This window comes from Rhodamnia argentea, chromosome 2, assembly GCF_020921035.1.
Source record: "Rhodamnia argentea isolate NSW1041297 chromosome 2, ASM2092103v1, whole genome shotgun sequence".
NCBI classification, from domain to species: domain Eukaryota; kingdom Viridiplantae; phylum Streptophyta; class Magnoliopsida; order Myrtales; family Myrtaceae; genus Rhodamnia; species Rhodamnia argentea.
Window position 1 is genome coordinate 1,677,473 of NC_063151.1, and position 27,820 is coordinate 1,705,292.

At 43.2% G+C, this 27,820-nt stretch overlaps 4 protein-coding genes and 1 non-coding gene across 5 annotated transcripts; 2 read left to right on the forward strand and 3 right to left on the reverse strand.

Annotated features, from left to right (window-relative positions):
- Positions 1-4,293: 4,293 nt before the first annotated feature.
- On the forward strand, positions 4,294-6,450 carry LOC115746330. Its single transcript, XM_048275248.1, has 3 exons — positions 4,294-4,349; positions 4,474-4,669; positions 5,964-6,450. Exons 2-3 carry the CDS (start codon positions 4,582-4,584, stop codon positions 6,143-6,145), a joined length of 270 nt encoding a protein of 89 aa, XP_048131205.1. The 5' UTR covers positions 4,294-4,349; positions 4,474-4,581; the 3' UTR covers positions 6,146-6,450.
- Positions 6,451-9,614: 3,164 nt separating this feature from the next.
- On the reverse strand, positions 9,615-9,687 carry TRNAA-CGC. Its single transcript has one exon. It is a non-coding gene; the product is annotated as a tRNA-Ala (tRNA).
- Positions 9,688-10,116: 429 nt separating this feature from the next.
- LOC115746361 lies at positions 10,117-11,523 on the forward strand. The gene is made up of 3 exons (XM_048274631.1): positions 10,117-10,307; positions 10,809-10,870; positions 11,001-11,523. Exons 1-3 carry the CDS (start codon positions 10,232-10,234, stop codon positions 11,190-11,192), a joined length of 330 nt encoding a protein of 109 aa, XP_048130588.1. The 5' UTR covers positions 10,117-10,231; the 3' UTR covers positions 11,193-11,523.
- A 6,773-nt stretch (positions 11,524-18,296) lies between these two features.
- Positions 18,297-19,560, reverse strand: LOC115746348 (LOB domain-containing protein 37-like). The gene is made up of 2 exons (XM_030682068.2): positions 19,245-19,560; positions 18,297-19,042 (listed from the first exon to the last, which is right to left on the reverse strand). The coding sequence occupies exons 1-2, from the start codon at positions 19,426-19,428 to the stop codon at positions 18,561-18,563; spliced, it is 666 nt and encodes a 221-aa protein (XP_030537928.1). The 5' UTR covers positions 19,429-19,560; the 3' UTR covers positions 18,297-18,560.
- Positions 19,561-26,296: 6,736 nt separating this feature from the next.
- LOC115746383 (zinc finger protein ZAT10-like) lies at positions 26,297-27,419 on the reverse strand. The gene has a single exon (XM_030682127.2). It carries the CDS (start codon positions 27,286-27,288, stop codon positions 26,500-26,502), a length of 789 nt encoding a protein of 262 aa, XP_030537987.2. The 5' UTR covers positions 27,289-27,419; the 3' UTR covers positions 26,297-26,499.
- Positions 27,420-27,820: the final 401 nt, after the last annotated feature.

Here is a 27,820-nt window from a genome sequence, read left to right on the forward strand (position 1 = left end):
TTTTTTTTGTAAAGATTTTCCATTTTCCCCTCGGGGCTTTTTGGAGCTGAAAATATCTAAATGCGGAATATATCTATCCGTCTCTCAGATAATGCCACGTCAGCAGCATCTGTTGACAGTTTAGATTTACTTACTTGGAGTAGGAATCACCGGCTTTTGCAGTGCTGGAGAAATTAACCAAGAGTTAATTTATTTCCATTTACGTAAGGGTAACTTCGGCCTTGAAAAGAGACGCTGCAGTTTTGATTCTTTTGAAAGGTCTTTGACGAACACTTCACAGCCATAGCATCTCCCAAAGGGTATTATGAAAAAAGTGTTAAATCTATTATAATTATACTAATTCAATTATATATATATTGCCATTTGGGTCTTGAACTTTTTATATTTATGTCAATTCAGTCCATCCGATTAACTTTGGTAGTAAGACCTTGGTATGGCAATTTTCAATAATACTTTAATTTTTTTTATTTTTTTATTTTTAATCCTTTCTTCTTTTCTTTCTTTTTTTTTTATCTCCTTCTTCCTCCGACGGGAGAAAGAAAAAATAAAACAATAAATAAAAAGATAAATAAAAATCCGGAAGAGTCTTAAAATATTATCGAAAATTGTCACATCAAGATCGCCTAGTCAAAATTGGCCAGATGGAATGAACTGGCACAAATACAAAAGATTTATGATTCACTTGGTAAAGAAAAAAAAAGGTTTAGGACTGAATTAACAGATCGTAATAGATTGAGGACTTTTTAATGATTTTCCCCACCTCCAAAGCCATAACAACTTCTAGTTTCAAGTTGATTTTAAATACAGCCACGACATAGTTATAACCCAAAACCATATCAAACCGGTTCCCAGACATCTAAACATAGCCGCGTCTTTGTTTTGCAAAAAAAAGAAGGAGAAGAAAAAATAGAAAGCTCTCCATTAATTTATGCTTTTAAACACCGAACTTCATCGACAAAATTCATTTAAACTGTCACCGACAGTCCTGATCCCACGAACCGAAAGCCTAACGATCGGACCAGACTCCTTGGCGACCGACACCCTGAACTGGGAACTTGCTGGTCAGATCGAGATCCCTTGGGCCTGAACATGGTCCAAGATGGTCGAACGAAGCTGTAACCAGTCCCCTTGCGCAAGTGGGCTCGAATTGGACTTGGGGCTTCGACCCGACCAAATAGCCCGTTTTGAGCCTAAGGTGACCGGACCCAAAGCCCCCGTAGTCATACTTGAGTCCCCAAACTGCTTTTTTTTTTCCCCCGATGTTACATGTCATGTTTCAAAATTCAACCAAACGAAAGTAAATTGATGAATGTTTCAGCAATTTTGAAATATCCAAAGTCATCCATTTGCGATGGTTTTCAATTTTATGCAAGAATTGATAAAGGAAGAACGACTCTCTATTCCATTTAACTACAAGTTGTTATTCCAGGCAAAATTAAAAAATATACATATACCAAAACGAGAAAATTCTTCTCTCTCCTTCTATTTTGCTTCCTTTCTTTGCTTGGTTTTATATATAATTTTGTTGTTCGCGTCCCTCTATTATTCAGTGTAGAGTAAAGGGGAAGGCATGTTGTGTACAAGAAGGATAGTCGCTAGAGCCTATCGCGTTGAGTTTCATACTTCGAGGGGCAAGATTATCCTTAAGAATAATGCTTGCACGCTCGATATAAATGTTCCTATTTTTCACATCTACTCGAATTTTTATTCTTAAGTAATCAGATCATTTCCATTATGCCTTATTTTTGTATTCTGCTTTTGTGTATCTTCTCAAGCTAAACCACTGGCGAGCTTTGGGTGTCGTGACGCAAATTCGATTCGTTCTAGACTTGTCTCTTGATCTTTGCTCTATTTTGTCATCATTCATTGGATTGCAAGCTTTGTTAATTTAATTCTAAATATTTTGCATTTGTATCAATTCGGTCCATTTGGCCAACTTTGGCCAGCTGGAACTAACGTGGATACGGGCAATGGTGTGGATAAATTTTTAATAATATGTTATTATTTTTTTGCATTATTATTTTTCTTTTCCTTTTTTTCTCTTTCCTTTTTCTTTTCCTTTCTTCTTTCTCTAGCCGGTCGCTTCCAATGACGGCAAGAGGCTAGGGCAAGCAAGGTCGACCTCACCGGCCCTAGGCAAGGTTGAGCAGCTATAGGAAGAAAAAGGAAACGGAAAGGAAAGAGAAAGAAAAGGAACAAATAAAAAAAAAATAATATTAAAATATTGCTAAAAATTGTAAACGTTAGCACCGGCGTCCACGTCAATGTCGGCTAATTAAAGTTAGTCGAATAGATCGAATTGGCACAAATGTAAAATATTTAGGACTGAATTAGCACAAATACAATAGGTTTATAACTTTTTTAACAAATTTCCCCTTTTGTTAATGTACGTATTTGTCCTTGATAAACGAAATTAAAATTACACAATCTGAAATAAGAAAGGGCATCTCATCATTTTCTCTTTAAAAGTGCAAGAAAAAATAGACGCATAATTGTGTCATGATATGATAAAAAAGAAGATATTTTTATGAGTTTGTCTCAAGTATGTTTAATGTTTTTTTTTTCTGTTTGACAATGTTAGGTGTTCAAGACTTTTTTTAACACATGTAAGCCCTACATTAGGTGTGGCAGCCCATCGTCCCACATACCCTAGGGGTGTCGAGCGCAGTGATCACAAGAGAATGCCCAAGCGTCGTGATTGGAACTTAGATGTCGGGCAGGAGGATGAACACACTTAGATTGCGCATGATAACATTTTTGAAAGTGAATTTCTACTTTATAAATATTTCTGGAGTAGAAATCCGTTTGGAAATGTAACTTCTGAAGCAGAAATTCGTTTGATAAAAATTTACTTCTGAAAGAAATTTCCAATTATAAAGTTATTTTTCTTTCAATTTGAGAAGTTAAAAAAAGTAATTTCTCCAACTCAAGAAGCACTTCTTGCCTTATCCTCTTTTTATTACGCCATCACCATCTTTTCAATCATACCCACCTTCGCTAATCTCCGCCGACCTCCACCGGCCACCGCCCACGACCATCGCCAATCACGGACCATCGTCCGGTCCCACCCATCGCAGACCTCCATCGGCCGCTATTCGCCGACCTCCGCTTGCTACCGCCAACCACCGCCCACTACCAACCTTCGCCGGCCGCAATTGCCGTCAACCACCGATCTTCGTCGGTCGCGGCTGTCGCCAACCGCCGCCGCCGAATTGCCATCTCCGATCGTGGGAGTAAAAAATAAACAATATATTTTTATTTTTAAAATTTAAATAATATTTTAATAATAAAAATTATTTTTAAAGAAATTTAAAAAAGTTCAAAAATGAAGTATAAATTTTTCGTTTGCCGATAATAATTTTTCATAGAATATTTGTGTTAATAACGTTTCAAAAGTAAAAATTTTCAACCGCTACCAAATGAATTTATCTAATTAGAAATAACTTATGGAGTATAAGTAAAAAAATCAACTTCTACTCGTGAGGAGAAGTAGATTTTTCTACTTATAGCTAAATCAACTTATAGCTAAAAGTTGATTTCTCAAGCAGAAGTGTTACCATGCGCGCCCTTACTATTTGAACAACTCTAATAGGGATTTTGAGCATGTCTTGATTGAGAATAACTCGAGCATAGAGAACAACCACATAAAGTTAAAGATTTCTCGACCTCTTACGATTTTCTCGTGCCGTGTATATATAATATCATTCTCTTGTAGTCGAGAGTTGTAATAAATAGATAAGACGTGCCGATTATAGTGGAATTATCACCTAAATGCAGCCCTAATCTAAGGATGAACTAGTATGAATCTCGTGTCTCGATTTCTCGTTCTCACATTTACTCTCCATTTCGTTGTGTTTGTACGTCTAATCCAGATTCTAGAAAAGAATATGTGCAGTTGTAACAAAACAATAAAATAACATGATTATTCACGTGAATGTGATGCGATGCCATTGAAACTTGTCCATGCAAGTGCTAATTGATTTGCTTCATGATTGTGACCTTGAAGAATATATGGGCGAATAATATAGTTCAGAGCCTCACACCCTTAGCAAGTCTTTGTCCGAGACATCGGTACCAACCGGGGCCGCTGCCGCACGCACGCGTGGGGCGAGCCGAGCGAGTCAACCGTCAACGTCCCGCCGAAAGAGAAGTCGCGATCAACTCGACCTCGCGCCCACCACAACGGTCCACACGTGGCTGTCAACCAAGCCACGATCTCTCCTCGTCGAGTGGTGGACTGACACATTCTCTCTCTACACCAAAGACTCCTCCAGGGGGGAGAGAGAGAGAGAGACAGAACAGGGGAAGGATGTTGGGCTCGACGTCGGTCGATCTGCAACCGCAGGAAGGTATCTTCCTCGAACAACTTTTTGTTCCAATCTTCTAATTTGAGCGAATTATCGTTGACGCCTTCAGTCCCCTGACGTTGTTCGCTGGTGAGGGCGTGTGTTTTCTCGTTAATTGTCTTCGCAGGGAAAGATTGTCTCCACTCCTTCCCCTCCCTGTTTCTCTCCTCCGCGGCCGGAGCGAAAAATCGAAACAAGCGCGAGACTTTTCCGAACGCCCTTCGCGCCGCCGGGGATGAGAATGCAGTGTTGGGACACATTCAAGCACCCTCTTAAGAATGTCTGGATCGGCGTCGCCACGCGCCTCGGAATGCGCAAAAGCGGTAATGTCGCCGGCCTGAGATAGTCTTCGGGGTTCTTCCGTCTTGATTCGATCTCTTCTTGATTCCGTTCTTCTTCCGGAAATGGTTGCATGAGCATTGAGCGTCTCTGCTGTTTTCGATCATTCTCTTTTTCTGTGAAATTTTGGTCATTCGATTGGCGAAATCGAATATGTATTTAGGGATCGTAGATCAAGGAAGATCATTTGTTTTTTACTTGTTCCTGCATCGGATGATTATTTCCCCTGGTTTGTTGAGCATTGTTCGATTAAGGGATGCTGTTGGCTGATGGCTAAACGAGGTATTGGCAGATTCATTTTAGGCTTATTGCCAGTTGGAGATTGTTGTTGCTGATAACCATTCTCGTTCTGCTTTACGATACTTGTGTTTTGATCTCTGGTTTTCCTTGCGGTTTGTGATTTAGTGTTCATATGTCAACCCTTTTTCTATCAGAAATTTTCTGTCGACTAATGTCCTGATTAGAAAAGAGCGTCCTTGACGATATTTTGCATTCTTTTTGTTATTTTCTCTTTTCCGGTGACGATATGAGCGCGGCTCCCTGTTGAATGTTATCTCTTTCAATTTGCTTTTGGCTAAACCTGTTCGAAGTTGGATGTTCTCTTCTCACTTCTCAAAGTATGCTAATCAGCACCAGGCATAAGCAAAGAGTGGCTGGTTGATGTGCCAACTCTTGATAATGTAGCTTCGGTCAAGCTACGACTAGTACTGCAGTTGTTAATTCGTGATTTTTCTCGTGTTGAGTAAATTAAATGATGGTGGCAATAAGCATGGTTATTTTTATTATGGATAAGAAAGAAGACATTGCTCACTTGCACTTTCATTTCGCTACTTGCTGTGTATTGAAGGCCGCGATGATTTGTTCACGGCGTGATGCTTTTCATTTTGTTTCCATTCTGTCTCGAGAGGGATTTTCTTTTCCTTTCCATCTTGTTTTTCCGATTTTCCTGGAAAAAGCTAAGAAGCTTAAGAGGAGACCAATGCAAATGAGCGGCTAAAATGTGGATCCACCAAAAGCATTGTTTGAACTAAGTTTGCTGAGTTTGAACTCATGGAAGGACCTTGTCATCTTAAGTGCTTCCACTTGCCTTTAGTTCTTTGATGATTGTCTATTGATTCCTTTTAACCGCGTCATATCTTAGTAAGTTTTGCAAATGAAATCTCCCCTTACCGTTTTCTTTTTGCCAGGGATGCCACGTTCTGCATCTTTGCTTAATTATTCTCAAGCATGGTGTTTTTTTAGGTGAGGTTTTCACACCTTTTCTTTTGGGAAATGTAGGACTGCTGGAGCTGCGACATGATGTGAAGAGGTGCGAGTACGATGATGTACATGTGATGTGGGAGATGTTAGAGAGAAACGAGAAGGAGATTGCCCAGTCGTCCAGGCGGATCAAGAAAAGATCGTTCTGGAGTATCTTCGGATGGGCTCTGTGTGCTCCAAACCTTTGTAGCGGTGTTTGACCGACACACCGGAATCACTTTGCTTGCAAGCACACTGGCGTAGTATATCCGAACAGAGAAGCGGCCGACCAGAAATAAGGGACGATCTCACTCCCATTTACCGGAGTTTCCTTTCCCCTTCAAGTAAGCCATCTGTAGATATTAAAAAGTGCCTCCCAGATGGATGTAGTGCATTCCTTCTGTTCCCTACTCACCACGCTTGCGCTTCTACGGAATAAGTTAGCTCCGTATATACTTCCTTGCCTGTACTAAATTGAAGAACATAATCTGCTATTTTACGTGTATATTACTGTACTGGTGCCTCATCTGCTCTTTTTTCCTCTCTTCACTTCTCCTACTTGAGTTCTTGCCTCAGTCATATGCTTGAAAAGGACACCGCCAATCGCTGTTGCCGAGAGACCGCGCAAAGTGAAGGAATAGCGTTAGCATTTTTCACTGGGGTTTCCCTTAGGTTTTGATGCTTAAGTGAAAGCCGTGCTCAAAACATGTTTTTGTCAAAAGGGTGTTTATCAAAGGTACCGGCGATACTAATAGTCATAGACAGTAGATTATGCCAGAAGAGTGTCGTCAATGCTTCGAAAAGCCGAAGGAGTTTGTCGGCTTTGTTTAAGTGGTCAGTCGTCCATATAACTATTGCGACATTATCAACCGAAGAGGTTGGTGCAATTTATCGGCCGAAAGCAATCATTTCTTTATGGAAGTTCTGCTAGAATTTGGGGATGCGCTACTTTTATCAGTTATCAGTTAGTAGGTGAACCGCCGCCCTTCGGGATGCATTTTGACTTGTCTGGTCTATCCAGAGGAATGGTTGGAAGGCCGGGATGAGCGGCACCCAAATTCATCGATTGACTTCATATTCTCTCCATAAAAATCGTCTCGGTCGGCTATAATTGCAGGATGGGCTAATTGGGTCACTTGGGCAGCCAATTACAGTGAAATGCTTCTATTAAGGATACCGAAAAGGCGCGCATCGTGATGTATGGAATCGACATTTGGAAGTTGTCGCGGTAGCCGTCGGCCATCTTACTTGGAAGATGATGATATCAGTTGACAATGACCAACTTTCGGTAGATGTTTGACGTCTCAAATATTGGAAAAAGTACAAAAAAAAAAGCCATAAACCTGTGTTATTGATACCAATTCAGTTCTAAACCTTACCTTTCGATTGAACCAATTTAATCACAAACATTCTTATATTGGTACCAATTTAATCATAAACATTCTTATATTGGCACCAATTTAATCCATCCAGCTAATTTAAATCGAAAATTTCTGACTTAGATGTCGGCCATCTTACGTGGCATGGCCATCATTGACGTTAACAGGTTTTAATCGTACTTCAATTTTTTTTATTTTTGTTTTATTTTTTTCTTTCTTTTTTCATCTTTTTCATTTACTTTGGCCGGTGAGGATCACCGGCCACCCTCGCAGGCCACCGGGCAAGGGCCATCAAACCCTTGACAGCCGATGGCAAGGGCCGCCTCGCCCGCAGTTGCAAAGGCCCTCGCCTAGATCCGGCGAGGGCTAGCCGACCCTCCGCCAATGTTTGGCGACGTGCCAGAAAAAGTGAAAGGAAAAAAAAGGAAGAAACCATATCGAGCTGTTTGATTGGTTTATTGCATTTGTTTCGGTACGAGGATTGCCATTGCGTATATGTTCCCCTCGTAACGTGGTCGGTCGATTCTTGAAAAGCTTAAAAGAGGAATAGAATCGAGTCTTGTGATGCATTCACCAAGCCAAACCAGTGTTGTTCTGTTGCTTTTTTTGCTCAAAATGGTTTCTCGAGATGCTAACTCCCAGTGAACTTGATATGAAAGGGCTTCTTAATCCGGTTAGCTAATCTAAAGTTTGGATTTTTGTGTGTCGATTTCTACCATATACATGCTTTTATGGTTTTCGAGATAATGGATGTGTATGTTATGTGCACTGCCCTAACTCTTTGACATCTGTGGTTTTCCGCAGTCGAATATGTGGGAACCCTCATGGTTTGGTCAGGAAGTACGGGCTGATGTGCTGCAGGCAGTGCTTCCGCAGCAATACAAAGGAAATCGGCTTCATCAAGGTAATTCTTTGCCTTCCTGGCCCGGTTTCTGTTCCATAAGAGCTGACTTTGTATAATCTTGCCAGGTCATATATCGGCCCTACTGGGCTGTATGTACCTACACAAAGCTCGATCAGGACAATAATAACTTCACCTCTAAGCAGGAATTTCCATGTAAAAAGTCTTTCTTGGTTATTATTCCCCATAGTCAGTATTTTGGCTGCATTACTGTAGATTGCCAGTGAAAAAAAGTGAGTCTGGATTATTTGGGTTGAGGTGGTCCTTCGTGATTGTAACCCAGTTTTTTTAGGATCTGTTTATGCAATGAGCTCTTCTCTAATCTGGTTAGTGAGGTTTGTCTTTGGGGTCTTTGATACCTGTTGAATGAGCAAAGTTATCTAGACTTTCTCATATTTGTAACAGTTTGCTTGCGCCATGAGTGTATGATGGTTGGTTTTTTGTGGATAAGTTGACAAGGGTGAATCCTGTGAGCATTCATATTTCTAGTGCAGGTGTTGTTTTCCTATGCATTTCCTTTAGTAGTTGAACAAAAAGTCGCACCAGTGCTTGCGTGCTGCGGTATCGGTCGGTGATGGTTCGGGGGAGATGAATAAAAATCTTCTGAGGTCTTGATGGATGAGCAGCCCTTGCAGCAGCCAGTTGGTTTGCTCCTGTGTGGAAGGGCTCTTGACTCATGTAACCACAATGTGCTACTTGACATACAATGTCAAAAGGGAAAGTGCTCGACACGTGAAATTCTCGGTATGGTGTCAGTCATCAGATATCGTGAGAAGCTTTGCCTTAAGGCAGTGATGGCGCCCGTCGCCTTAGACAGTGATTGCAAATTCGACCGGCTCTCTCTACGCAGTCCGTGCATCTACTCTGCTCGAGACCAGTAGCTAGAAAGAACACGTCTAGGCGATGGCTCTCCGTTTGAAATGCTGTCTCCCGAGTGCTAATTTCGTTCACTTGTTGGGACAAACAAAACCGACGCGCAATGTTGCCGGGATTATAATAAGACTATTGGCGTAATGTTTCCCCTGTCTCTAGAACATACCGGAGGGGTGGACGAAAAAGGAGGCAGCTTTATATCGTTACGACAAGCTTCACAAAAATGGACATCAAACGGAGCTACTGCTGCCCTGTCCCCTCAAAGATCGCCGAGATCTCTGCGCTGGAAGTGGAAACAATTTCTGGTCTTATTTACCCAAGCAGGGACTTGAGGAGGGACCGCAGGAGATGATCTCTAAAATCAATCTGGATCCATGTTCGCCCTTGCGGCTTCGCTTTTGTAACTGATCAAATTTTGTCTTCAGGCAAAATACAAATAAAGATTTTCAAAATTACTGTGAATGAAGAATGTAAAAAGCATACGGAAGAAGGTAATACATTTTATTGCACAATATACCGCGGAAGAAAAGTAAATATTGGAGGTGCGGGGAATCGAACCCCGTGCCTCTCGCATGCGAAGCGAGCGCTCTACCATATGAGCTACACCCCCACGGCGATATTATAATCTAACTCATTTAATTTATCGGTTAATTATGCGTTTGCCGCCTTAAATAATTCAAGATGAGCGCTCGCTGTTCGCGTCCGGAGACGTGCCCGAACGGCTCGCATTCCACCGCGCCTGTCTGCAGTGGAATTCAAGTCTCTCCTCCTCTGGTTCTGCGACCTCTGCGCCTTGCTGTCGCCAAGTAGCAACCCATATTTAATGCAAGCCCACATGCACGACCCCCTTACATCTCTGTGTTCTTCTTCGCTCTCTCCGTCACCTGAGCTCGGACGGGCCACAGGCAGTGTGCCTTGCTTTTGATTGCATAACGACACCCACACGAGAACATGGCGGTGAGGCGTGTGATCGATAAAACCATCAGGGGAAAGACACCATCATTTTCGTTAAGTCACCACCGAACTTAATGTTGTTCTCTCTCCCCGGAATCCTGGGTCTTTTACCGAGGAAGAGGGAAGTTTCTGATCTGGGTTTTCAGTGTCCAGGAGGACGCTTTGCTTGGTTTGACTTCTTGAAAGCCACAATAACAGCAATGAGGCTTTCGAGCTTCTGGTTTGCCTTCTTTCTGGTCGGGGCAGCTTTGACTTTCCTGGGCCTGTCGTCCACCGGTAAGCAAAATCCGAGTCCTTTTACCATAAAGACCCGCGTTTTGTGCTTTTAGATGCATCTGTTCCTCACGTACTGTAGTATATCTTTCTTGGGGTTCTTGCTCCGTTTCTTCGTGTTTCCAGACTTACTAATTTCAGGGGACGTTTACTCTTAATGTCCTGCCCTCTTAACTTCTCTGGGACTGGAATTGAGGATAACTCGTCCTCTTAATGGCAAAAAAGAGATCATTCTTTAGATGCTCATGCTCGTCACATGCAGATAATGCTATGATGAACCCCTTTTGTTTCCTTTACCGAAGCAAATGTATCTCTAGAGCATGGAATTAGTCAAGAATGATCTCTTTAGGCTAACTGTTTAAGGCCAGAATGCTGAATCTCTCTAAAGTAGATGAATCGAGCCACTCGCCAGAACCAATTATATCTAGCAAACTTTGCAGCACAGACTTACATCTCTTGCGCGCTCGGGTCACTGATCGACAGGCGACACTTTTTCAATTACAGATGGAGTTAATTTTGCTGGCACGGGCAGTTTGGCCAATAGAGCAACATGCCGGAAGCTGAAGGTGCATTGCCTGAGTTAATTGTGCAGCCAAAGCTTTAATAATCTCTCCTTTTCCCATTAGAACGCCTCGATCGAATTCTTGACTAGCGCAAGATAGTTACACAAAGTTCTGCTGTTACATCGAATTGCAGGAAGATGGGCATAGTCCTGGCACTTTCGAGAAGGAGAGCACTGGGAAAGCAAATCTGGAGGATTACGGTCCAAACAATCCGGTCCCAAACTCAAAGGCGTCGATAAGGCCCGGACCGATCGACCACGGCTCTCCTCTCATGCCATTCATGCCAAAGCCTTCACCTCCTAGTCCCCCCCAGCATGGCGGGTGAGTCGTACTCGTACCAGCCAAAAGAAAGAGCTGTAGCTCTGAGCTGGGCTTGTGTATATGTAGGTACACGCGGGAGAATCTAGCATGTGTTATCTAGAACAAATCGTCATGTGCATATTTAATTAGGCAGTCTAGATATTATGAACGTTGTGTCGGGACGAGTATCTGTCCATAGCCGATAACAGCTGGGGCGCCGCGTCCCTGATTTATATAAGCCGAGACGAGCTCGGGCTAGATAACAGGGTATCACCGTCGGCTCACCAATGGACACAGCCTGGTTTCCTTGTTCCTTCTCAATGTGATTGAATTGGAAGAACATCAGCCAATCAACCTAGTTACTACTTCATTAACCGACTTAATTGGGAGATGAGTTCCTACGTTCTTTCTTTAGGGAAGATGTTCCATCTCCAAGCGTCCGGTCCAGCCATATTCTAAATAAAACGGGCCAGGCCCAGACCTAGGCCTATTGGAACTTTGGGTCTGGAATTGTTCTCCCAGGCCTTTAGGTAGAAGCTCTTATTTTGGGCCAGAAATGCCATTGATGGACGGCTCTGATCTTCTCTCTGCCGACTACGATTTTCATCGAACCAAGCAATAAAACAATAAAAAGTGAAAAAAAAAGAAAAAAGAAATCTTATAGTTTGGTCCCCAGATCGACCAGCAGAGAGCCTCATTCAATTATTAAATATACAAGCTTCTATTAGCAGACCAACTGGTTCTCTAATGCGCCTGTGCATAAGATTAGTCAAGCAAGATATGTCAATACTGCTGTCTTCTATGAATTTTTTACCATTTACTCTTTTCGAATTTAAATATCCTATTCACATTGCTGAGCAAAGTTATATGTAGGGTGCATTTGTTTCACGAAAAACTCAAGATTTGAAAAATATTTCTGGAAAATGATCGCTCGAAAAATTAATAAAAAAAGTCATAACTTATTGTGATTGTGCCAATTCGGGTCTACGCTTTTTTTTTTTAATTTCCAATTGAGTCCTAAAACCTTTTGCGTTTGTGCCAATACGGTCCAATTGGCCGGCAGACGTGCACAAGTTTTATATATTTTTTCTTTTCTTTTCTTTCTCTTTCTTTTTTTCCTGCAAGCAAGGGCTACGACCCTCATCCAGCGGCTAGCGAGCTCCGGCGACCCTCGCCGGCCACATTAGAAAGGAAAAAAAACAGAGAAAAAAATAAAAATAAAATAAAAGAAATAATGAAAAAAGTAAAAATATTATTTAAAATTATCCACGTCGGCGTCGTCCAACCAAATGGATTGAATTTGCACAAATGTAAAAATTTTAGGATTCGATTGCCAAAAAAAAATACTTATGACTAAATTGGCACAATTCCAATAAATGTAGGACTTTTTTTTGCGATTTTCCAGATGATTGCTTATATCGCGTACTTAATTGGATAAATGAAAAATATTTTAACCGCCTAAAACAGTTAGGCATAAATTGTTGTCGACAATAAAATCATTTTTAATTGGCTGATTTTCCTAAACGATATAACCAAACAATTTTTCAGGAAAATATCTTTCAAATCTTGAAGTTTTTATCAAACAAACGCACCCGTAGTACGCCCTCGCTTGCATCACTTGAGTTTTACATCTATCTAAAGCACGTGCATCACTTAGTTTTGCAGCCAAGCAAGCAAACATTTTTGGCGGCGAAGCGCTGGTCGGCGAGATAACGCAATGCTCCGATACCATTTTGCAGAAACCGACCGAGTCTGATTTATCCGGGTCGGGCCTCACATGATGATTGCTCCAGAGGCACAGAAACGAAAGGGAGATATGAGAAGTTTGGGTCAATGTGAGAATATATTATCGTAAAAGATCGTTGAAAGTGGAAGGGGAATGACTTCTTCTATGGCCCCATTGACTAACGATTCCCGTGGAGTGGATGGTAATTATGATCACAAATTTAATAATATTTCTTGTGTGCCGTTTGTTCCGTTCTCCAGATTTCGTTCACGAACCATAAATAAGCTTGCGAAAGGAAGTGACCGGAAAACTCTGTCTGCGATTGATAGAATATCCAACTCAAAAGTTTAAGGCGATAAGTGGAGCATATAAACAAACTTTAGCATCTTTTCTCACGTGTGGGTTGGAGCAGAAAAGACATGCGGAATTTGACAAATGGAGGACCGCACATGCAAAATAAGCCAGGACGGAACTTTGGGTTTGATTTTCATGGTGGAATGTTCGACCCAAAAGTGATAAGCTGAATAGATGGAGAGATAAGACATGTATATTAAGGGCATGTAAACCCTATAGAGAGTCGATGTGAGGGGGGAATACTTTAGCACCCCCTCCTCTCACAATCAGGCCGGACTTGGAAAGACGTATGGAATTTGCCAGATTGAGGGCCGCACAGGCGAAACAAGCCCGGACGACGCCGATATCGATGTTCGAATGTTTGACCTCCCGAAGTTTTTATGCACAAGCGACGTGAGATAACGGCGATCATGGAATTCTGCAGTAGGAGTTTTAGAACTCCCTTTTTCTTTCCCATTCCGAGTTGGACACAATAAAATAGATTGAGATGGACGTCTTCGAGTATAGCACGCGCGATATGTTCATTATCATTTTTTTTGGGGGGAGCGAAGAAGTGTCGTTTTGACACAGCGGAGGGACAATTCGGATAAAATAAGGTTATGGTTTGAATATCCCTAGTTGATTCCGAGAGGACGCCCGCACGCCCGCCCCATGAGAAAGGGTCATTGGAATCTCACACTCCAATTCATACAAAATTCCAAAATTGCGTTTATCATTCATTAGCCATTGGAAAGTAAGCTTGCTGCCCCCAATGCCAATGGTCGGTCGGTTAATTAAAGTTGATTACGTAGGTAACCCTCGCGAAGCTACAACTTAGAATAATGGCAGGAAGAGAAGAGACGAGAAGAGAAGACCAGACCAGATGCGATGAAAAAGAAAAGAAAGTGCTGCTGCGGAATCGCGAAGAGTTGAGCGTGGGGCCCGCCGGGGGAGCGGGGGTGGGCGGCGGTTGAAACATAATAATTGCTGGCGAGACGCGGCGAAACTGAGACGCAGTCCTATGTGGGAGGGGCGAATTTCGAGGCCTTTTCTTTTGTGTGGGGTGATTGTCGTTTTCGTGGTGGGCATCGAATTGGACGATGATGAATTGGGGCGATGTGCTTCTTTCTTTACCTTTTGTTATTTGTCTTTTTTCCCTCTTTTAACTTTTTTTTGTGTGTGTGTGTGTGATGACGTGGAACCCACTTCCGGTGGAGGAGGACTTCGCGGTTGGCGTAGGCTTACGTGCACCGCACCGCCGTTCCTTTTCGGCTACCCATTTCTACATGGATCGTTCCGACCATCTTCCATTTTCGGAGTGACCACGATGACAATAATAACTCACGAACTTACGATCCACGTGATTTTTTCTCGAGGTTGGGCGAACGCAAATTGAACGGGACGTTGCGAGGATCCTGTCATGGATTAAGAACTCAAAGTTCGCTCGCTCATCGCACAAATTGCTCCGGAGGAGCCTCGTGTATGTCTACATATCTTTGCGATCGTGCTCCCTCGGACTATGAAATGAAAATGTGAGAATACCCGAGGTTGAAATTCGTCTAGAAATAATTTAAAAGAAAAAACAAATTATTCGCGTTTTGAATTTATTCGCTGCCGCGTTAATGCTTCTATATGAATTGGTGCACGAGTATTGATGTGAAATCAGAGCATAAGATAAAGTTTCAAAAAAAATTGGGTCCTTTTGCGAGGGCGAAAGAAAATGGATGAAAAAGGAATATGTGGCGCTGAGGATAAAGCTGGCCATGGGGAACCATAAGGAACATGTTCATATTGTACTTCAATCAAATATATGGACTACGAGTACATTTATGGCATAATAAATCAAATCGATAACATAGGGAATCAAGAACCTTTTCCCCTGGCTTTTTTTTTTTTTTTAATTTTATCATTTGGAAGTGACAAGAAAAACGATTGTTACATAGGTAAACCTCGAACTCATGAAAAGGTTATGGGCTCACCTAAGACGTGAATCTAAAGTTTAACAAAAAAATTAGGCCTAAAAAAGGAATACAAAATCATTTTTCTTCGAATTGATTTGAGCCGCTTGGATTGTTTTGACATCCCTAAACAGGGGGCATTTTCTTCCAATAGCCTTAACCCATTCACGTGTGGAGTAGATTCATTTGCCAGTTGAGAACTAGATGGGCACGTAGAAGCTTCTTCGTGCGACTGTTTATGGCGATATGGAGCGATCGATATATCCTAATTGGTTCATAAGTCCTTGACTTAAAATTTTCAATGAAGTTGGGTCCGACCGAATATGTCCACAAGCTCGGACTTAGCCTTTCTTTTATCTATCTCTTCTAGTAAAGGTATCGTCTTGTTGTTGCACGCTACCAACAATAATCGTGTTAAAACCTCCAAATGGGCAACTTAAAAGCTATTGATCCGGTGATTGTAACTATCCCTATCTCCAAATTTAAACCGGTACCGGATAAACATTCCCATTTCAAGTCATGCTTCTTAGTGAGTTTGGACACAGTTTCGCCGGAGAAACAACCCTTTGCAATTTCTGGGTAATTACATTAGGCCAACCAACCATTCAAAAGAGGGTTGCTTTCAAGCCTGTTGTAAAAGTCAAGATGTAATAATCCCATCTCCTCATTTTTTTTTTAAAAATTTGCTTTCAAAATGACATGATTGGAGCTGTGCTGCTTTTGTGGCGCATCAACATTTGTCAATACTTGGTTTGAGGAGTCTCCATCTTCGGGCCTTTAACCCAGCCAAGTACGAACTTTAACTCAAGCCAACGTCACGACCCATTTCCTAATTTCCCACTATGACTCGCAATTTCATCCAGCAATTATTGGAGTAGATCTAGATTGCACGTATAATTTAATTTGAATAAAAAAAGATGCATGAGCTTCTTTTCGATTTCATTTTTTCGCTTGCTCGCGTTGCATCATCAGACGTGGTGGGATTCTTCCCAACCACCTTAAAATACACACCAAAAAAAAAAATTCTCGGGTCGATCAAAGGTGGTCTCGACGAGGAAGTGTTACGAAAGAACTGAAGTTCCTTCCGACCCCACTTACGTGGCGCGGGCCAATGAGACGGTGTTGCTATTTTGCGCACTCAAAATTTATCTTACCAGGTTCTGTGGTGCTGAAAAAAGCCGACGAGACGACCCGCGATTCGATTTCAATCTGCGAACGAGTCTGAGAAAGCGAAAGACCCACTTTCCGACCAGAAGCGGCGAATCGGACGAGATACGAGATGAGACAGGGACCGACCCCTCTCCCCTTCGCCCCGCATGCAATTTCGAGTCGCTACAGATGGATGCCCTTTTGCTCGTACAAGCCAACACATAAGTTCCGATAGCACGACCACCCGACACGACCCCGGTAGAACGAGCCGACAAATCGTTTCTCTGTTCTTTTTTATTCTTATTATAAGGATCTGCCTTGAAGGCAATTTGTTAATCATGCTCAATACAAAACAACTCGATTTTTTTTTAATACACAAATGTCTAACAATGCGAGAGAAATTAGAGTTACTTGAAGTTTTGAAAAATTATCCGTGTGTTAGAATTCAGCGCACAATCACAACAAAGTAAAATGTAAAAGTAAAAAAGAGAAATCGAGACAAAAGATTTTTTTTTTTCTTACTAGCAAATGATTTCACTATAATTAACACTTCACAACTCTCTGTTACATTCATCAATTACAATAATAAGATATAATATATAACAATAACTATTTATGGGCTCAAGCCCAAATTATTAATGAAAAAATACGAATTCAAACTATAAAAGCCTTCTGAGATCCGTGCTTTCATGTTGTTAAAGAGTATAAACTATACCCCAATATTGTGAGGAAATAAAATTTTCATATCAAAAGTTACGTTGGCAATTCGTGTGCTTTCTACCATCTCATAATCGTATCGTGTCGAATTCAAGTCCAACACGAATGCGGCATATTTAGTAATCGCATCTACGCTTGGAGATCCAAACTCGATGTATCTATTCGATGGGTTACTCAATGCAAAACACATTCAACATGTGAGCTGAGCGTGCATGAATGTATTTAAATGCGTCTGAATGTAATTAAGCATGTTGTGTTGTCTGCAACATAAGTAGGTCAATTCTTTCATCACGGATGATAAACGTGTGTATGGATTAGCGTTTTCAATCCCTTTAGAGCACGCTTCGGCATGTTTAATTATATGAACCATTATTTTGAGACATACAAATTGATACTCTTCGAAGCATCGTCCTCAAACTAGATGCGCCAATCCGTCGACTTGACATTAAGCAAATAACTAGCGAAGTACATAATTTCGTACTTTTGGTGATGAGGTCTAAGAGAGAGCCCAGCTATACCGATACGAACCCATTTACTAGGTACAGAAGTTGAAAATATTTACTATTTATGATAAAAACTAACTTATTTACCTAGTAATTTAAGCTTTTGAGGAAAAGGTTTGAAAATCTTTAAACTTGAGCAAGTCCTTAAAAGGCTCAAGGGGAGATAGGAGAAAAAATTTCTTGGTATGGTGGACGGATTTCCCCATAAGTTCTCTCCGTATTCCCCCTCTTCAAGGAAGAAAAATAATTGTAAGGAATTTATGAGAATCCGACTAGGAAAGGCAGACCCTAGGTCAACTTCGGTTGGTAATTACTGGGTAGGCAAATATAATAACTTTCTGCGCCTGAAATCACATAAGGAAGCCATGCGAAGTAGAAATGTTTGGAATCGGTTGCTCATTTGATAACTAGAAATGTATGTTTAATTTGAGTGACATGTCTTTAGCATTGTCCGAAGACCTGTCGTGTCCAATCTCTGTTTGCTTCCATGCTCTTTGCCTTTTCTTTTCAAAAGGGATTCTTCCACTTCGATCTTTGACATGAAGTTTCCGAACCACTTGAAATCTTCTTCTAAACCCTCAAATTTTTTGTACGTGGTCCAATGATTACACCGTTGTGACCGTCAATTTTTGAGATTTGGATTAACGAGATCGGGTGACTTTGCCGCATTGAATTACGAGTTAGGATTAAAAAAAAAAGAAGCATCAACTACAAATACAACAGAGAAAACAGAGCACAGTAAGTACCGAAATCATCTTACAATAAATCAAAAAGACATTACATGTAAGATTCTCTCGGTTAAGGTTATTTCTGTTTTATCTAGACTCTGATACCATTAACCAAAACCCCGCCGGAGCAAAATTCCGGCCGGTCGCTCGTCCCTCATTCATTACTACACTTTTACACAGCCGGTTTATCCCCCACCATCCAACTGAAAAAAAAAAAAAAACCAAAAATGAAAGGAAAAACAAAATGCCAAAATCGTCCCCAAAATTATTGCTCTGCTCTCATACGAACAGATTCAGGAGCTTCATCTCTTGACCCACGCCTTGATCGTAACCGTTCCTGGGGTCGATCACCTCCGATGCCTCGGAGCTCACGATGGTCATCGCCGTCGTCCTGGTCGGCCAATTCTCCATCAAGTGGCTCCTCTTGCCGCGTCTCTTCCCAGGCAATTTCGCCTTGAGGCTGAGGTTCGGGTCGTAGAGGGGGAGGTTGACGTCCACCTGAATCGACGCTGGCACTTGCAGGGACTGCTGCTGCAGGCTCCGCCCCCTGCAAGTGCTCGGGGGGGACGGCGAGTCTGCCGACTGGTCGAGCCCAAAGCCCAGGCCGGCGCCGCCGAGGGGCTGGACGACGCCGCCGTCGAGCACCGTCTCGACCGCCGCCTCGCACACGTGCCAGTTGCCGCTCGAGAGCAGCCCCACCGCCCCGCCGACCGGGTTCACCGTCCGCCCGCACGCCTCGAATAGTAGACTTTGAAACAGAGCTGGAAAAAATTCAACCCCACAAAAAAAAAAAATATGAGTCCCGTGAGCCCAAAAACTCATCCAGCCGACGTAATTACGCACGCAAGGTGACATCAGCACCACCGAGTAGGCCCCACATTTCACATAATGCGGGTCTTGATTCACAAAATCAACTTCCAAATTAAACATATTCTGAAAATCAATTTAACAAGAGGGTGGTACCGGGACGCTGAGAATCGGGGACGGCGGTGACTAGGGAGAGGAGGTCGCTGCGGCCGAAGAAACGGGCGAGGAAGAGGGTGGCGTTGCCCTGGGCTTCAGGGGAGGGGATCCACCGCAGGCACGACCTCAGCACGCAGCTCTCGCTGCAACCCTTTCGCAGGACTCGGCAACCGTTGCAGCTCATCTCCGCCGTCCGATCACCGCCAGCAACAAAGAAAAATCGTCTCGCTTCCTTCCTGAATTGGGATTCCCACAGCGCCGCAAAAACACCGAAGACGAGAGAGAGCGCGCTTAGGAATGAGAGCTCGGCGATGGGGGAGGGGGAATAAAAAGGGGAGGAAGGTGGGGTTAAGAAGCGAACTAGGGTTGAGTTAAGAAGGACTCGAGGTCTCGATGTGGGGGCGTGGTTTCGACGGTGGAGATTCTGTGTACGGTGCAGATTTGTTTTTAGTGTTGGTGGGGCCCGGCAAGGGGGCGAATATGTACACACTCCAAAGTTTGAGCTCGAGCGGCTGCATGTTTCCGCGAGAGCTCTTGTTCGCCTTTTTTGACCTTTTATCTTTTTTTTAATGGCCACTAATTCTCGCGCGACGCCTCGTGGAACGTGGACCGTCCGATGCTCTCGTCAGTCCCACCGAGCTGTACTTTCCCCATGGCCCGCCCCGCATCCAAGTGCAGTTGTGGATGGCGTCTAGAGGAAAAGCAGGAGAGAGAATTCCTAATTTTTTTAAAATAAAAAATGGCAAAAAAAAAACGAAAAAAAAATTCTAAATAAGTACAATCATTTTCTCGAATAATGACATGAATTATTCTATTTATTTCAAAGAAAAAAAATTGACCATGGGCATTTTTGTCATTTGTTTAATTTTTAATTTTTTTTTGCCTTTATATTTTTCCTTCATTTTTGCCGGTAATCGGTCTCATGGCTAGCCATCGATGAGGATCACCTCGTTAGTGGCCGTTGAGGAGAGTCCCCCCTTGATAGTCGAGAGGGATAGCCTCACCTAGAATTGATGAGGGCCGGCCTCACTTGTAGTCAGCAAGGGCTTGCCTCGTCCAAACGAGTTCATCCCTCGCGGCCGGAGAGGGCTACCTTGCCTCGATGCCCACAGGCAAGGCCACCCAGTCCTCACTAGTAGCAACCATGAGACTGGCTGCCGGCAAAAATAAAGGGAAAAAGACAAAAGGAAAAAGAAAGAGAAAAGAAAAAAATGATGAAAATGCCATTGGTTAGGCCATTTTTTAAAATAAATAGGGTGCTTCAGTCCCTTTATTTGAAATCACATTCACTTCCGGCCTTCATTTGAGAAAATGATCGCACTTCACGCCTTATTTAGAATTTTCCAAGAGAAAAATGGAAGACAGATGAAAATTGCAAAGAAGGAAAAACAGAAAGCAAAGTCGTGTGCTCGTGTATTAAAAGGAATTCTTCACACTGGCCATAGATTTCAAGATAATCCTTTTTAATTTTAAAATTATACAAACGTCCCTCGTACTTTTATATCTTTATCAATGATCCCCTTGTATTTTCGAACTCGGGGGAGTGTGGACTGGAGTATGTTTCTCCTCTTTTTTTTTTTTTTTTAATTATCAACGGAGCGTGACATGGATAGAACGATTCTCTCGTGTTTCAATTTCGATTTTATCTCCCAATTACAGTCATACACCACGTCATGTCCTAGACTAGGAATCTCGAATATTAGATCAGATTGGGCACTAAATAAGGCACGTAAATGTATTACTATTGTCAGAGACGTGCGTACATAAAGGAAAAGCGTTTAACACATCAGATGCTTTGTTTCGCGAAAAACAACCGATTCTGAAAATATTTTCCTAAAAAAGATCACACGTGTCGCATAAAATGAATGAATGAATAAATGAATGCAATATATTCTCGTCATTCACGAAAATGTTCGGATATAAATTGTTATATATAACGAAAATAATTTTCTTTTATCAATGATTTCAAAGCGATAAACATAATTATTTTTTGAGAAATTGTTTTCCAAATCCCCATGTTTACGTAGAAAACAAACAATTTGGTAGATATTTTCCTGAAAGTAGTAGGCCGTTCCCGGTAAGATGTTTTCCAAACAATTTATTCTTTGCAAAACAAACGGACCCTGAAGTTGCAAAACCCTCCTGTGAAACTTCTCCTTTTAATATATTATTATCTTGGTCTATACTCCCCAATACATACAATTAGTGGCAGAAGAGTCCCGTGCCACGTGGCTTGCGAAGAGGCCAGCCAGATGGAGCAGTTAGTCCACGTGGCTTCACCTCGAGGGAAGAGAGATGAAGCCCGATATATGTCCCTACTGGATCTGAATAGAGCACGATAAATTACCAAAACAACCGCGGCATTGGCAAGAAAATCCCCAGAATCGAATTTGGCACCAAATGGATCCGGGTCAAAAGAGCTTTCGACGCAGGATGTTGTATTCTTGGAAATGTGCACTAATTGCAATCGATTTTTCAATAAAGTAGTTCCACTTTGGAAGCCAGGCAAAAAATTAAAAAGGCAAAGAGCTCCACTAGCAAAGGAGTCCCACGCGGGTGCGCCACAAAATGGACACTAGTGCGAGGGTGGAGGCCAAATTATCCAATAGGCCGACTTATCCGTCCAGCCTAATCTAGGAATTCGCAAGGAAATGTACCTTTAAGCTCGTGATTTTGCTGAGTAATTATCGGATTCCTGAATATCGTATAGAGAATTATCGGCGCAAATCGTCAATGTTTCGCGTACAAGTATTATAGGCACGTGAGCAATTAAACTTCTGGTAAATTTGGAATGATCATTTGATAATGATAAGATTTTTTAACTGCACGTGTCGGCACGCCCAAGTCCCAAGCGAAAAAGCGTTCTCCCACTATCAACGGATGACAGCAATTTTCACAGCAAATAAAGAGGAATTCGAACTGGACCGAGTCGGGCTTCTCAATGGGCTTTGATTCTGACTGGCTCAAACACTTCTCGTCATGTGGTCTAGTCTCTCTTGAGCCCAGATCTTCATGCCTTCTTCAAATGATAGCCCAGGTGATTGCGTTGCACCAGTTTTGGTGCGGGAGCCCAGATTTAGGAGCCCCGGCCCGGGACCTCTAGGGTCGGACTCGGGTCCCCGGGGATCAAAGCTTCCGGGCCAGGGTCCCTCAAGGCTACTAAGCCCAAGACCCTAGCGCCGTGCACGAGTCCCCAGCAGTCCGGCTCGGTTCCAAGGCTCCTACGCTCATGTCTAGGTCCTTGCGTGGCCGTGCCTCGTACCCCGATGGTTGTGCCTCGGTTCCTAGCGGCAGGGCAGGACGTCTGCCCCGAGGCCCAGATCCAATAAAGTAAATTTTTCATGCAACAAGCGGAGCGTAAATTTTTTTCCTGTTAGTTGAATTTTCACCAAGGACACTCCCATTGAGAAACAGGTTACCACAGTTTCATGATAACCCTCGTGTTGTTTTAAGTACATAAACCTCAAAGACTAGCTGCTAGATCATGTAGCAGCTGTTTCTTTTCTTCCCAATTGACAATCGGAAGAGTATGACATTCATACGAAACAGAAGCTTACAGAGAATGTCTAAACTGTGAAAAAGTATATAATGCGACGGATACATCAAGTGATAGGAAAGAACGGTAAAGATGTGGTGCGTTCGACAATCACCCTTACCCGCGTATATAAAATCTCATGTTACATGGTCCTACATAGTATACATTGCACTTTTGAATGGGAACGCAGACTCAACGCGTCGCAACTTTACTTTTGGAAACCCCAAAACATATCAATGTCGGGACTGTCATGATCACGAGTAGAACTATTCTAATCAACGTTTCCTCAATAGGCCGATTACAATCCCATCAGAGCATTTTGTAACCGCACAAATATAGCAACACGAGAAGGGGTCGTCGATCTTAATCACAAGCCCGGAATCGGTCATCGCGCAACAAAGAGATCTTGTCGAAGCACTTAACCATTGCTGTCTGGGATCCATCCTAAAACGAAGAGCGTTCTTGCAGTCCCATTTCGCGTTCGTCGACTCAGGAAAGAAGCCAAAGAGGTCTTCCAATTCCCACGCGTTTGTTAGATGTGATTGACGACTTCTCAAGCAGTGAACAACGGGAATACTGGGAGACTGCGATGGCATGGCTTTGCTCCAGTTGCTTGCAATTGCAAACGAAGACAACCAAGAAACCCCAACTGCATACGTCCGTGAATTTGCTTCGCGCTATTCCCATGTTCACTCTTTCGCACGAAACCTCTGGTCCTCAACGCTTGTTGAGCCACGACATCTTTTCACTCACGACAAGGCCACCCCTTTCATCGAGTCAATCGAGGATTGTCTTTTCTTCTTCAGGAGAAAATTCCAAATAAAGATATGAGATGCTCTAATTTTTTAAAATAAAGATTTGAAGTGGCCATATCAGTCTCAAAAGTAAGCTTGAAGCGGCCAAGGTTTGAGGTTAGTAGGTTAAATATTCTGGCCGGTTAAGAGTATTTTCTTCTAAATATAATTTTAACTCTATGTTATTTTTTTCTTTTCTTCTTTTTTTTTTCTTTGATGCGGCCGGCAAGGGCAACCCTTACTCAGGCGAGGCCATCCATCGTCGATCGCGAGCAAGGGCGGCCCTCACCGGATCGTCAAGGCATCGCCGGTGTCCGGCCAAACGCACCGTCGGCAAAAAGGAAAGGAAAAAAAATAGAAAAAAAAAAAAAAAAAATTTCAAAAAAGTAAAACGCGAAAATGCCCTTAACCAACTTAAATGTCGTTTCGATAAAAAAAAAAAAAGATGCTTAAAGGTCAGATTCTTCTTTGATACTGATATAGCTACTTGAGATCCTTATTTGAAAAAAAATGAAAGCACTTCAAATTTTTATTTAAAATTTTTTAAAATTTTCCCCTCCTTTTTCGAATCTGGGTGGAGGTCCATGAACCTTAAAAGTGATATGGTGTCAAACCAAAGCAGGGCAATGGGGACACGCGTGATGTTCCGTGCATTTAGACAGAAAAAACGAAGCGAAGTCGATGTTCTTTTCACACCGATTTGGCTTTTCATTAGGTTAGTTTCTTCGCACTGTCGCGCGCCGTGGATTCCTCCTTTTGCTGCGCGAGGTTGTTGGCCAGTTGCCACCCGAATCCATCCAGCCCTTAAAGCGTTAAATGCGTTCTCATGTTCTTTCCACACTGGCAGTCGAAGTCAACGCCTTTCGTGGAATCGGAGTTGACATGTCACCCAACCCCAGGTTCAATGTTTCGTCTTTGCACAAAATCGAGCGAGAGGACTTTGATCATTACTTGGAAGATGAAACAGAGAGCAACACCAGCTAGATCGCTTTATATTGTTGTGGACGTTCCTGATAGAATATTTAAATATTTAAAAACGCGTTTATCTAATAGCTTAAACTCTTAAAACAGTTAATAGTGGTCCCATTAAAATCTTACTATTGCTGGCTTTGATGATCCATTTTTTAATCCAAGATACTATTGGTGGTTTGTTTGTAAAAACAAACTAAGAGGTGCCTTATCCCACATCGAAAAGATGTGAGCGCACATGGACTAGATTTAGCACTAATCAATAATTATCATTATTTTCTAGTGAATGCGACTATTCACAAAAGGCTCTTACAACCTTTGAAGAAGTGTGTTCCTGTCGTGTCCGTTCGGACATAAATTCTTAATCTTTGAAAGGTCGTGTCTGTTCAAACACTTTCTCTATATATTACCAAACGTGTCTGTTCAATTCATAACATCATCTTTCATTTTTTGTTTTTCTTTCAAGAAAAGTACAGCCACTCTTTCCAATTGTTTCCTATAAAGATCGTAAAGAAATATCGGAATTGCTATTTGTTATTCTCATTGAGACTTTGTTATATCCTGAAAGATATTTGCTAGAAATCATTAGCAACGATGTGGGGCAAATAAATACTTAAAGAGAGTGTTATCACACCTCAAAGTCTGATTCTATTATTTATGTTATTCCCGACAAATTTGCCAACAGATTCAACGAGGCCTCAAGAGAAATTTGCAATAATCCAGTTGCAGACTCCTCTCGCCGCAGCAGCCGTTTCTACATGGTTCCTTGTGTTAATGTGAAGACTGGTGTTCCTCTCTTATCCTTCTAATCACAGTCATCCTTAGATGAGATGAACTCTTGGCGTGTATACACTCAATCCGTCACCGTCATCAAATTGAATGGATTTCATGTGAGCCAACGATTAAAGGGAACCGAATGCGCACGCACCAGGATGACCCCACAAAAAATTTGCACGCGGTGTTCAATCTGTGGGAGGATTGCAGCGGGCGAACGCTTGACAACTAAAAATCCCATGTCGCTAAAAAGGGGCTTGCTTTTCATCTAGAACTGGGAAAACCCACCACCACATTGTTAAATGAAATATCAGAAACTACTGGGAACTTCACCTCAACCTAAGGTCGGTTCGTGCCAATCCGCATTCAAAGCCTTGAACGTGTACAAAAGTCTGTTTTCCCTTACACGGCGTGGAATAAGCCAAAAAGAAAAGAGGAGGAACTAAGGAAAGGAGACTCGCCTAAACAAAGGGAAAGAATAAAAAAGCTTTTTAAGTAAAAAGGGCCACCTGTCGTCCCGATCCGTTTCCACAAAGCACGACTCTTTCTTATCCTCACCGAACGTTGTGGACGTCCCCCACGGCTCTTCTCTATCTCGAGTCTCACATAATGCATGACGACATCATCCCATGTCTGAATGTATACGTGGAACTATTGCTCTGTACCAAGAAAGAAGTAGACCGGTTGAGTAGCTCTCCGTCCGAATAACCCTTTTGACTTAGTCGCAAATATAAACCGCCAGAACGCGCTCAATTGCTTAGCTAGAACATTTAACTCAACGACCGCTTCGCCGCCAAACCTAACTCGGAGGCCCAACCGCAGGATTTTGACCGCCATTCAGGTGCGTAGCCCACCAGATAACCTCTAAATCCTTATCCCTTTCCTCCGATCATCGGAAACTCCAATGAAGTTTTGCAATTATTCGAACAGTCGAAAAACAACCAACACGATCAGATCGACATCCACGAAATCAAAACTTCGAATGCAAAAAGAATATTGAATATTGATGAATTCATGTGTGTATTACAACAACTCCGAAAGAATGAAAAAACTAAGGCAAACTGACATCCACACTGGATCGAGCCGTGCATATGTACACCAAGAATTCCAGATTAAAGATCCCACAAAGCTACCCAGCTAGTAGATAACTGAGACTCCTAATTCTAAAAGCGCAAGCAAAGATTCACTGTTCTTGAGGAAGCTTCATCTTCAGGGGCATCAAGAAACGCGGCTTCTTCGAAGGGTGGGGGCTCTCCACCTCGTCCTCGCCCGACACCAGGAACCCGGCCGGGAATTCCGGCAGCGCGGGCACGTTCAGGTCGAAGTTGCGGTGGCTGTTGTATCCGAGCGAGGGCACGGACCCCACGCCCTCGGATGTGGTGATCCCGCTGTTGGCAGAGGCGCTGGCGCCGCCCTCGTAGTGGCAACGCTTGTGCCCGCCCAGGGCCTGGCCCGTGGGGAAGGACTTGTGGCATATGGAGCACTCGTGCGACCGCCCGCCCCCGCTCGAGTTCGTAGCGGCGGCGCCGGAGTTCGTGGTGGAGGTGGAGGGCTCGTCGCCCCCTGCGGAGGCGGCGGCCGACTTGCGGTGGCTGGCCTTGTGGCCACCGAGGGCCTGGTAGGAGGGGAAGCCCTTGCCGCACACGGTGCACTTGTAGCTCAAGTTATTGGCGGGGGCCGGGGTCGCCGTCGCCGTCGCCGTTGCTGCTGCTTCTTGCAGCGGAGGCGGGGGAGGCGGAGGAGGAGAAGGAGTAGTGGGTGAAGCGTGGGCTTTGGGGTTGGAGGCGGCGCCGCCGCGAGCGAGCATGATGAGGCAGAGGGCGAGGTACTCCTCTTCGGTGGGAGGGTGGTGGGGGCGCTTGGAGCGCTTGCGCTTGGTCAAGGGCTCCATGAAGCGGGAGTTGAGGGGCTCCTCCATGAAGTGGAAAGGCGGTGCGGCTGTGGCGGGAGAGTTGACAGCTTCCATGGCCATGGACGATGGTTCTGAAGCAATCTTAGTCACTGTGGGTGTGAATTGAAATTCTGGGAGTTCAGAAGGAGCTGAGAGAGAAAGAGAGAGAGACAGAGAAGGGTGTTGAATTGAATTGGGTGAAGAGATGGAGACTGAGTGACAGTGGGGGGAGCTCTTTATAAAGGGTGGGAATCGGGGGTGGGCGGAGGAAGCTGCGGGACAAGTGGTTGGAAACCAAGTGCAGTGGCCTCTCCCTTCACTCAAAGACATTAAAATAACGTGGAAATTAAAGGGGGAGTGGAGCACGTTGTGGACTGAGGTTAAATACGAGTTTCCTTGGTGGCCAAGAACGACCCAAGTCGGTCAAACAGTTTGTCTGTTCTCTCTATAGGGGCGGCCAATCCCCTTTGGCTGCTGCTGGCAGAGTGGGTGAAGTGAAGGGGAGGGCTTTCCAGTGGAGGAGACCAGAGACTCCTTCAAAGTCAACGCCACCTAACGAGCATCGCGTCGTGTAATAATATCCCAAACCAAACGCGGTTCAGCGATGTCCCCC

Excerpts from the sequence above, each read along its gene's own strand:
- LOC115746348 (XM_030682068.2), bottom strand. The coding sequence starts at position 19,428 with ATGAGCTGCAACGGTTGCCGAGTCCTGCGAAAGGGTTGCAGCGAGAGC. Across the intron at positions 19,043-19,244 it reads CCCCGATTCTCAGCGTCCCG|CTCTGTTTCAAAGTCTACTA; the intron begins GTACCACCCTCT and ends AATTTTTTCCAG.
- LOC115746383 (XM_030682127.2), bottom strand. The coding sequence starts at position 27,288 with ATGGCCATGGAAGCTGTCAACTCTCCCGCCACAGCCGCACCGCCTTTC.
- LOC115746361 (XM_048274631.1), top strand. The coding sequence starts at position 10,232 with ATGAGGCTTTCGAGCTTCTGGTTTGCCTTCTTTCTGGTCGGGGCAGCT. Across the intron at positions 10,308-10,808 it reads CCTGGGCCTGTCGTCCACCG|ATGGAGTTAATTTTGCTGGC; the intron begins GTAAGCAAAATC and ends TTTCAATTACAG. Across the intron at positions 10,871-11,000 it reads CAACATGCCGGAAGCTGAAG|GAAGATGGGCATAGTCCTGG; the intron begins GTGCATTGCCTG and ends ATCGAATTGCAG.
- LOC115746330 (XM_048275248.1), top strand. The coding sequence starts at position 4,582 with ATGAGAATGCAGTGTTGGGACACATTCAAGCACCCTCTTAAGAATGTC. Across the intron at positions 4,670-5,963 it reads CCTCGGAATGCGCAAAAGCG|GACTGCTGGAGCTGCGACAT; the intron begins GTAATGTCGCCG and ends TGGGAAATGTAG.